The 11,148-nt window shown below is 43.6% G+C and overlaps 1 protein-coding gene across 2 annotated transcripts in view; it reads left to right on the forward strand.

Moving 5' to 3' along the window:
* Positions 1-11,148, forward strand: part of LOC139542499 (segment polarity protein dishevelled homolog DVL-1-like) — a 50,612-nt gene that overhangs the window by 20,447 nt on the left and 19,017 nt on the right. For both annotated transcript variants that reach the window (XM_071347982.1, XM_071347983.1), the window contains exon 4: positions 5,384-5,502. In XM_071347982.1, coding sequence (XP_071204083.1) covers positions 5,384-5,502 — 119 coding nt within the window. The remainder of the gene's footprint in view (positions 1-5,383; positions 5,503-11,148) is intronic.

Genomic DNA, 11,148 nt, shown 5'->3' on the forward strand with positions numbered 1-11,148 from the left:
TCGTGGCTCTTTCTTGTCCTCTGCGGCCTGCTGGTCGCTGCTGCTTGGGTGTCAGCCTGCCTGATGATTTTATTCTTCAAGCCTCTGCTCTTTCTGCTGCATCTAGTGCCACCTTGTGGTCAAACATAGACATGTCGGCTGTCAGCTCCCTCACCACCACACTGCTGTCACTTTAAGGGCTTACTTTAAGGGCTTACTTTAAGGGCTTTATTTAAGGGCTTTATTGGCATGGGAAACATATATTCTACATTGCTAAAGCAAGTGAAATCAAATCAAATCAAATTTTATTTGTCACATACACATGGTTAGCAGATGTTAATGCGAGTGTAGCGAAATGCTTGTGCTTCTAGTTCCGGCAATGCAGTAATAACCAACAAGTAATCTAACAATTCCACAACTACTACCTTATACACACAAGTGTAAAGGGATAAAGAATATGTACATAAAGATATATGAATGCGTGATGGTACAGAACGGCATAGGCAAGATGCAGTAGATGGTATAGTGTACAGTCTATACATATGAGATGAGTAATGTAGGATATGTAAACATTATATTAAGTGGCATTGTTTAAAGTGGCTAGTGATACATTTTTACATCATTTCCATCAATTCCCATTATTAAAGTGGCTGGAGTTGAGTCAGTATGTTGGCAGCGGCCATTACATGTTAGTGGTGGCTGTTTAACAGTCCGATGGCCTTGAGATAGAAGCTGTTTTTCAGTCTCTCGGTCCCCGCTTTGATGCACCTGTACTGACCTCACCTTCTGGATGATAGCGGGGTGAACAGGCAGTGGCTCGGGTGGTTGTTGTCCTTGATGATCTTTATGGCCTTCCTGTGACATCGGGTGGTGTAGGTGTCCTGGAGGGCAGGTAGTTTGCCCCCGGTGATGCGTTGTGCAGACCTCACTACCCTCTGGAGAGCCTTACGGTTGTGGGTGGAGCAGTTGCCCTACCAGGCGGTGATACAGCCCGACAGGATGCTCTCGATTGTGCATCTGTAGAAGTTTGTGAGTACTTTTGGTGACAAGCCGAATTTCTTCAGCCTCCTGAGGTTGAAGAGGCGCTGCTGCGCCTTCTTCACAACGCTGTCTGTGTGGGTGGACCAATTCAGTTTGGCCGTGATGTGTACACCGAGGAACTTAAAACTTTCCACCTTCTCCACTACTGTCCTGTTGATGTGGATAGGGGGGTGCTCCCTCTGCTGTTTCCTGAAGTCCACAATCATCTCCTTTGTTTTGTTGACGTTGAGTGTGAGGTTATTTTCCTGACACAACACTCCGAGGGCCCTCACCTCCTCCCTGTAGGCCGTCTCGTCGTTGTTGGTAATCAAGCCTACCACTGTAGTATCGTCCGCAAACTTGATGATTGAGTTGGAGGCGTGCATGGCCACGCAGTCGTGGGTGAACAGGGAGTACAGGAGAGGGCTCAAATAGATAATAAACAACATTTAAATAAACAATAAAAAATGTACAGTAAACATTACTCACAAAAGTGCCTAAAGAATAAAGACATTTCAAATGTCATATTATGTCTATATACAGTGTTGTAATGATGTGCAAATAGTTCAAGTACAAAAGGGGGAAAAAATAAACATGAAAAAAAATATATATATTTACAATGGTGTTTGTTCTTCACTGGTTGCCCTTTTCTTGTGGCAACAAGTCACACATCTTGCTGCTGTGATGTCACACTGTGGTATACAGGAGTTTATCAAAATTAGATTTGTTTTGGAATTCTTTGTGGGTCTGTGTAATCTGAGGGAAATTTGTGTCTCTAATATGGTTGTACATTTGGCAGGAGATTAGGAAGTGCAGCTCAGTTTCTTCTCTAGCAAGGCTATGCTCACTGAGTCTGTACATAGTCTGTACATAGTCAACGATTTCCTTCATTTTGGGTCAGTCACAGTGGTCAGGTATTCTGCCACTGTGTACTCTCTGTTTAGGGCCAAATAGGATTCTAGTTTGCTCTGTTTTTTTGTAAATTCTTTCCAATGTGTCAAGTAATTATCTTTTTGTTTTCTCATGATTTGGTTTGGTCAAATAGTGTTGCTGTCCTGGGGCTCTGTGGGGTCTGTTTGTGTTTGTGAACAGAGCCCCAGGACCAGCTTGCTCAGGGGGCTCTTCTCCAGGTTAATTTCTCTGCAGGTGATGGCTTTGTTATGGAAGGTTTTGGAATCGCTTCCTTTTAGGTGGTTGTAGAATTTAACTGCTATTTTCTGGATTTTGATAATTAGCGGGTATCAGCCTAATTCTGCTCTGCATGCATTATTTTGTGATTTACGTTGTACACAGAGGATATTTTTGCAGAATTCTGCATGCAGAGTCTCAATTTGGTGTTTGTCCCATTTTGTGAATTCTTGATTGGTGCGTGGACTCCAGACCTCACAACCATAAAGGGCAATTGGTTCTATAACTGATTCAAGTATTTTTAGCCAGATCCTAACTGGTATGTCAAATTTTATGTTCCTTTTTATGGCATTGAAGGCCCTTCTTGCCTTATCTCTCAGATCGTTCACAGCTTTGTGGAAGTTACCTGTGGCGCTGATGTTTAGGCCGAGGTATGTATCGTTTTTTGTGTACTCTAGGGCAACGGTGTCTAGATGGAATTTGTATTCGTGGTCCTGGCAACTGGACCCTTTTTGGAACACCATTACTGAGATTTACTGTCAGGGCCCAGGTCTTACCGAATCTGTGCAGAAGATCTAGGTGCTGCTGTAGGCCCTCCTTGGTTGTGGACAGAAGCACCAGATCATCAGAAAACTGTAGACAATTGACTTCAGATTCTATTAGGGTGAGGCTGGGTGCTGCAGACTGTTCTAGTGCCCTCACCAATTCGTTGATATATATGTTGAAGAGGGTGGGGCTTAAGCTGCATCCCTGTCACACCCCCCGGCCCTGTGGAAAGAAATGTGTGTGTTGTTTGCCTATTTTAACCGCACACTTGTTGTTTGTGTACGTGGGTTTTATAATGTCGTATGTTTTTCCCGCAACACCACTTTCCATCAATTTGTATAGCAGGTCATCATGCCAAACTAGTCAAAAGATTTTTTTAAATCAACAAAGCATGAGAAGACTTTGCCTTTGTTTTGGTTTGTTTGTTTGTCAATTAGGGTGTGCAGTGTGAAAACGTGGTCTGTCATACGGTCATTTGGTAAAAATCCAATTTGACATTTGCTCAGTACATTGTTTTCGCTAAGGAAATGTACGAGTCTGATGTTAATGATAATGCAGTGGATTTTCCCAAGGTTGCTGTTGACGCGTATCCCATGGTAGTTATTGGGGTCAAATTTGTCTCCACTTTTGTGGTTTGGGGTGATCAGACCTTGGTTCCAAATAGTCCTTGGTTCCAAATATTGGGGAATATGCCAAATCAAATCAAATGTTATTTGGTACATGCGCCGAATACAACAGGTGTAGACCTTACCGTGAAATGCTTACCTACAAGCCCTTAACCAACAATGCAGTTAAAGAAAGTGGGTGGGGGTGACTATCCTCGTCTGCAGGACATTTTGAAGAGGTGTGATCAGATTCACTCAGGATGGAGGAGTCGTCACAGAGAGAGAGCTTTTCCTGCTGTAATCTCTCTTTGATCCCGTAAAAGGCCTGCTGGAATTCTATGAGGATGCCCTGCACCATTACTGTCCTAGACTTGTACACGTTGACAGAGGTTGTTTCAATTTCCTCAATGTCTGGTATTCTGAGTTTCCACCCTGAGCCAATACCCTCTCTCTTGACATAGGGGTAGTGTGCTCTTATAGCACAGTGCAATGCCAGGGTGATGGTCTGTGTGGAAAATGAAGTTGCTTACATTCCCTTCTTTGTAGCAGTCAGCAAATAGTGTCTCTGGATTGTGCTTGAGGAGCCTTTTATGTACTTATTCCGTGCAGTGTTATTTTTAATATCCATGGGGTACTGTATTGTAATGACCTTTGGACAGAAATAAGCTATTGGGGCTTCAAAGGCCTCTGCATTTGGGTGGGTGGGGCTGTGAAACTCTCCTGCCATTGTTAGGCTCAAAATCATTTTCACACCTCTCACGTCACACTTCAGTGCTAATTGAAGTTGCAGCCAGCTCTCTGTCTCTGTCTCTCTGTCACTTCCTTCTCTCTCTCCCCCTCCCTCTCTCCCTCTCTCTCTCTCCCTCGCCTGACTCTCTCACTCTCTCTCTCTCTCTCCCCTGTCTTTCTCTCCCCTCACTCTCTCTCCTCTGTCTCTCTCCCTTGTCTCTCTCCCCCTCCCTCTCTCCCTCTCTCTCCCTCCCCTGACTCTCTCTCTCTCTCTCTCTCTCTCTCTCTCTCTCTCTCTCTCTCTCTCTCTCTCTCTCTCTCTCTCTCTCTCTCTCCCCCCTGTCTTTCTCTCCCCTCACTCTCTCTCCTCTGTCTCTCTCCCTTGTCTTTCTCCCCCCACTCTCTCTCTCTCTCTCTCTCTCTGTCTTTCTCTCTCCTCACTCTCTCTCTCTCCTGTCTTTCTCCCTCTCCCTCTCTCTCTCCCCTGTCTTTCTCTCCCCTCACTCTCTCGCTCTCTTTCTCCCCTGTCTCTCTCTCTCCCCTCCCTCTCTCTCTCTCTCCCCTCCCTCTCTCTCTCTCTCTCTCCTCCCTCTTCCCCTCTCTCTCTCTTTCTCTCTCTCTCCCCTCTCTCATTCTCTACACTTCAGGCTCATTCTGGAAATAGCCAGTATTTGACGGGGATAGAATTTGGTCTGAGTGTGGTGTAGAGCGTGCAGAATTGATGCGCTTCTGCCTCGTAATCCTGATTAGCGGACAGGCATTAAAAGCACCCATCTCTGTCTTCCAACCCAGCCCCCCTCCCTTGGTAATCTCACACAACATCAGCCAACACAGGCGATCAGCCAGGTGTCTCTTACCCTGCTGCCCTGAGGCTAAAGCCTCTCACCCCCTCTGATAGAATAACCTGCCGTCTAGCATATCCCATCCAGCCCTGTACATGTCTCAGCTCAGCCTGCTCTACCCGTCCACCATACGCGCATGCACACACACCACACACACACACACACACACACACACACACACACACACACACACACACACACACACACACACACCTCCACAGGCACCATCTGGGCTTTCAATGGCCCTCCTCATTAGTATCAAGCAGCTTTGGACAGAACGCATCCATCTCCTCTCAGGGTATCTGGTCATTAATGACACTTAGTGAAACACATACCACACACACACAATAACACATCATTTCATTTGAGATGAATCCCTGTGAGGTTCTCCTCACTGTACAGATAGTGCCAGACAGAGGTGCATTGAACTCGGGACAATGTAATAGATTTGGAGACATGGTATGGAATTATGATGGTGTTTTGTGTGTGTTTCATTGTGGATCCAAATAAACTGTTTAAATGTGTGTATTTCAGTGCCAACGCAGTAAGCAGTCGGGATGGCCTGGACACGGAGACGGGTACAGAGTCCCTCCTGAGCCACCGTAGGGAGAGGGAGAGAGAACGCGCACGGAGGAGAGCACGAGAGACTGAAAGTGAGGAACAATACACACATGATTGGGCGAACTACCTAAGTACAGTACGTGTGGTACTGTAACACCAACAACACAAATCACAACATTATTACACTGTATCAATATACCAATCTGGTGACATTGTTCACTCATATCCCAAAAGGGTGGAGAGTAAACAATATCTGAAACAAATCAGAGGGTTCACAGAGTGCAGAATTGTGTGAGAACAATAACAACATAGATCCTTTGGTGGCAGGTAAGTGGGATACTTTGACCAGGATTGCTTGTGGCGCTGTCTGTCTTTCCCAGCAACCTATCTTGTGTTACCTAAGTGGGACTCAGGTTCATGGTCAGAGGCTATTTTCCACCTGATGGTTTAACCTCAGGATCTATGGGAGTGTGTTGATCTCATGACACTGCATGATGTATAGCTGCCTCTTGGTTATCGTGGAGATATGAAACCAGCATTGTATGTTTTTCCTATTGGGAAAGTACTGCAGTTTGTATTTAAAGAAACTCTTTATTGTTGGCTATTTTATCCTTACTGCGTGTACACATGTCATAAACAATGGACATGGTAAACTGTCAGTAAACTCACAAGACAATTGGTTCAGAATAAGTCATTCAGTATGTATTTGGTTCAGAATAAGTCATTCAGTAGTGTAACGACCCTGGGTTTATAAGCGCGGAAATCGACTCTGCCGTTTGAGCATGCTTTTGCGGCACAGTCGATAGCGCGCCGGACCTCGGGCTAGGAGGTCGAGGGTTCGAGACCTGCTCCCTGCCTGTTTCATTACATTGGTGTCAGAAGTGGGATCGGACCTTGCATCCACGACAGTGCGTGTGCTTGGCCGGTGAGCGCGTTCCTGTAAGACGTAGAGTCGCAAGCTAGCGCGAGGACGCGCTCTTTGAAAGGAGGGAGTAGTGTAACGACCCTGGGTTTATAAGCGCGGAAATCGACTCTGCCGTTTGAGCATGCTTTTGCGGCACAGTCGATAGCGCGCCGGACCTCGGGCTAGGAGGTCGAGGGTTCGAGACCTGCTCCCTGCCTGTTTCATTACAGTATGTATTTGGTTCAGAATAAGTCATTCAGTATGTATTTGGTTCAGAATAAGTCATTCAGTATGTATTTGGTTCAGAATAAGTCATTCAGAATGTATTTGGTTCAGAGTAAGTCATTCAGTATGTATTTGGTTCAGAATAAGTCATTCAGTATGTATTTGGTTCAGAATAAGTCATTCAGTATGTATTTGGTTCAGAATAAGTCATTCAGTATGTATTTGGTTCAGAATAAGTCATTCAGTATGTATTTGGTTCAGAATAAGTCATTCAGTATGTATTTGGTTCAGAATAAGTCATTCAGTATGTATTTGGTTCATAATAAGTCATTCAGTATGTATTTGTTGTTATTAACCATGTTTGCTTCCACAGTTCTTTTTTTGCGTATAAAAAAATCACGACAGTTGTGATGGAAACAGGTAGATTTGGTACAATTTTATAAATGCAGATATATACTTATTTTTTTTGACATCGTGGGATCTTGTTGTGTCTGTAAAATGAATTATGCAAGAAATGGTGGTGGAAATGTCTTTATGTGCAAATATTGATATAATAGCCTTTATGCGCAAATACACTTGGAGTCACGCGATGACATGTTGTGTGGTCCTCCCACTACGACTCAGGAAACCATGCAGTGTATTAGGCGACAGATGAAATAAGTTATGGGGAACTTCACTGGGTGGTGAAAGTGCACAGTGATGAGCTTGATGCACCTTTCAATAAATATGGAGTGGCTTATTCTGGTGACATGATGCTTGACTGCTGTTTGACAATTGTAAATATTCTCTCTCTTATCCATAATAATCTCATACTATCCTACCCCCACTGAATCTGCCAGCCGTTGGCTAGAGTGCACGTACGTAGACCAGAGTAGACACATTTTCTATTTTACCCAACAGTTTCTGTGTCAAAACTATCAGTAGAGTAGAAAATGTGATGGAAACACATTGAACTTTCAATTTTTATTTGGTCCATGAAAACTTAAGCGAAAAAGTACATTTTGTGTGCACTTATCCACAACAAGTCCGTTTGGTGTAAATACCACTGTTGGAAAATGCATATATTTTCTTTATGCAGATTTTAGAATCTTCACGTGAAAATCCGTCGCCAATTGGATGGAAACCTAGCTACTGTCATGGACATGTTTTGGCACGGCGCTCAGTCGAGAGTTCTAAGAAGGTTACTTGAAGAGGAGGAAGGCTTCCTCTCTGTATCCTCCTTCAGGGACATTCCTCTCATCACACCACTCTTATTTGTCAGAGAGTAACTAACCACAGGACATACCTACACTCTTTCTACACTCACAATTCATTTGTGCAGCGTGGTGCTTTAAGAAATACAAGGTGTGTTTAACAGCGTAGTGTGAAAAAACAATGACAAGATTTAAGATGTCCGTTTGGACAATTGGTATATTACGAGCAAGCCTGGTTCTTCCAATGATGATAGTCACTCATTCATCCACCCTTATTCCTGTTTATACAATACTCCTGGATGTGGTTAAAGAGTGACGATATGGGTGTCTATATTTTCCATTCAACACAAGGTGAAGGACTTTGTCTCTACTGTAAAGTGTCAGCTTCCAGTCCCTGCTGTCCCTCTGTTTCTCCTCTATCCATGCCCACAGCAGATAGAGACGGTCCTTTATCTCTTTATCTCATCACTCCATCTCTTCCCCCACTGATCTGCTGTTCACAGCGAGCCTGGCTGTGTGGATCCTGCAGCTCCAGGCTCATTAACCAAATAGTCATTCATTTATGTGGCTTAATTAGGAGGAGCATGATAACAGATCAGGCTGGTTGGTGCTGTAGGGAAGAGAGAGTACAACTCAGGAGCATCTGTGTGTGTTTGTGTACGTGTGTGTGTATCTGTTGTCCTACGGGGAGGCAAACTACAGAACTGGAATCATGTAACCTGACTCTTCTCCTTTCACTACAGCCTTTGTTTTTATAGTCAGTCTCTTAAGTTCTGATTTGAGAAACAGAAAATAGGGCTGTGTGTCATGTCCCTGTGTCCTTCTCTAAAAATATTAGCTATTAGTAGCCCCTATGTTGAAGGAGTAGTAATCTCTCTCTCTCTCCTCACCCCCTACCTCCCTCCCCTCCCTATGTTTGGTTTCCCTGCCAGCCTGCCTGCTAGTTAGTTAGTGGTAATTAAATGAGTGTCAGGGAACAGGGCATGTCCCTCTTGGTGAACACACTGCTTAATGGATCATAAAAGCTGCCCTACACTGCTCAATATAGTCCAATTCAATTAGGCTTTATTTGTTTAGGGCTCTTTATACAATGTCATGGTGGCCACTCTGTCTGTGTCCTTGACTTAGAGACTCACGCCCATGCAGCACCGTGTAAGTTATCCTGCCTGGCCCTGCAGCGGTAGAATAGCAGGAATTCCCCTCTTTCTTTAAGTGCCACTGTGTGAATGCAGTGAACAGAGAAGGGTGAATCAAAGTGTTTTAACCGAGGTTAACATATCCCCTGTTCTCTCGTTTCTGGCTGTAGGTATGTGAGAATGAATGGATGAATAATGCAGTGTTTGACAGGTAGAGGAGTGGACATAGCTATAGGGCCCGCAGGATACTGTGGATGTATGTGAGAGGATCTGTTCAGGGGTTTTAGCTCTGCTACCTGCACTGGGAGAGGAGGGGGGTAGGATGTGAACTGACGTCCATGACTGTCTGCCTGGGTATATCACGCTATGGCTTTGGCAGGACTATTTTGACATCTACAATAAGTGTATTGATTCTGGAATAGTCTTACTATTCACTGTATAATAGCCTAATCAAAATGTAGACAACATTAATGCAGTATATTTCTGTTCAATAAGAAAAGTAATGGAGGTCAAATTATAAATTCCTATATTTTTTATATACTTGGAACCTAGTGTTTTGCAAAAAAAAATTGTTTAAACATTTGCTATTATGCGAAGTGCATTGTGATCCAGGCTTTGGCGTTAATGACCTGATAGCACAATCACCTGTGGCGGTCAGAGGTATGCTTGTGCATAATATCAAATCCCTTCACTTGCTGGGCTCTCTCTACACGCTGTGGAAGGCATTTCTCTGATAGGTCAAAGAGGGATTATCAAACATTCTATAGTCGCGCGCCATGGGATGGGAGTGCTGGGTAAAAAATGTGCGCGCTCCCAATTTCTTCAGTTTCTCAGTGCGTCGCAAGAGAGCACTGTCTCTCTCATCTGACTCTCCCGCGTTTGAGGTAAAGCAATCAAATTTACTCATGGAATCGCTGTATAGGATGGTTTGTAGTTCACTAGCTGTTAAATTATAGATAGATGTGATGTAATTAAATAATAGCATTTGTTTTATTTTAGGTTAATGCAGGTTATTGTGAGTCTCACCTATTCAGCAACACATTGAAAGGCTATCTGTAGATTACCTGTTATTTTGTGTTAGATTATTTAGACAATTTTATATGTTTGCAATACTAGTAAAGAAATGCATTCTACTATATATGGCTGAACGTGGAAGGAACTATTAATTGTCTTTCAGCTGCAGAAGAAAATATAGATGGGCTACTGTTTATGCTTAAGAAAGTGTTTTCTTCCTGCTGTAGACTCTACCTTCGATTGAAGAGGTTGCCACATTTATTCATGGATTAAGGAAATGTATTTTTGGAGAACCTAATGTATTCATTTTCTCCTGTCATAATTCTTTATTACTTATCAATTATAGCCTACTTAATGACCTTATAATACCGTAGGCTAATACCTTAGTTTGAGCCGACATATGACATTTCCATCCCTCAGGATAATTACTTCATGGCTCAAAAATAATGAAATTGGAATCTCCAAATCCAATCTGACTAATGGAGGATAACAGCCAGCTTTGACACGAAAGGTGTTATAGTTCACAGCACAATATGCCAAAACAGAATAGGTTTTATTTTTGTATTATTGTTTGTCGAGTATTGTATCAGATAAATCATGTGTAGGCCTACCACAATGCCCAGGACTGTAAGAGTCAGACATTTGCAGAATTTGAATAAGTCAAGATATCTTGCTGTGATATACCTGAGAAAAACTGAGAACATATTATATTGAGTGATTGTGTTATCTCTCCTCAATTCACAGTACCATTCTCCACATTTACTCTTTTCTTTTGGTCTTTTTTCACCGCCTTCGTTGTAGATAAGGACTGGAGTCTGCCAGCAGCCTGTCATTGGGCAGAGATCCTGATCCCTCTCAAAGGGGTTGAGAGAGAGAAGCACAGGGACAGACAACTACACAAACACCAGGCAGTCTGAGTTTTGCACCTGAGACAAAACTCTGCTGTTTAGGTGTGTGTGTGTGTGTGTGTGTGTGTGTGTGTGTGTGTGTGTGTGTGTGTGTGTGTGTGTGTGTGTGTGTGTGTGTGTGTGTGTGTGTGTGTGTGTGTGTGTGTGTGTGTGTGTGTGTATCCTGGGAGGAGGAGGATTGTACAGCTCTTTTGAGAGTCAGAGAGTATGTGTTTGCACCCTTTGGGGTCAGTCAGTAATGGGCACCACCACACTATTGGAATGTTTTGGTCGCTCGCGGACAACGCAGGGTCAGTCACGCCCTCGGCGCTTTGCTAGAACCTTCCAGCCAATCCGCTGTCACCCTGCTGAGACAGGA

This window comes from Salvelinus alpinus, chromosome 17 (assembly GCF_045679555.1).
Source record: "Salvelinus alpinus chromosome 17, SLU_Salpinus.1, whole genome shotgun sequence".
Classification (NCBI taxonomy): Eukaryota; Metazoa; Chordata; class Actinopteri; order Salmoniformes; family Salmonidae; genus Salvelinus; species Salvelinus alpinus.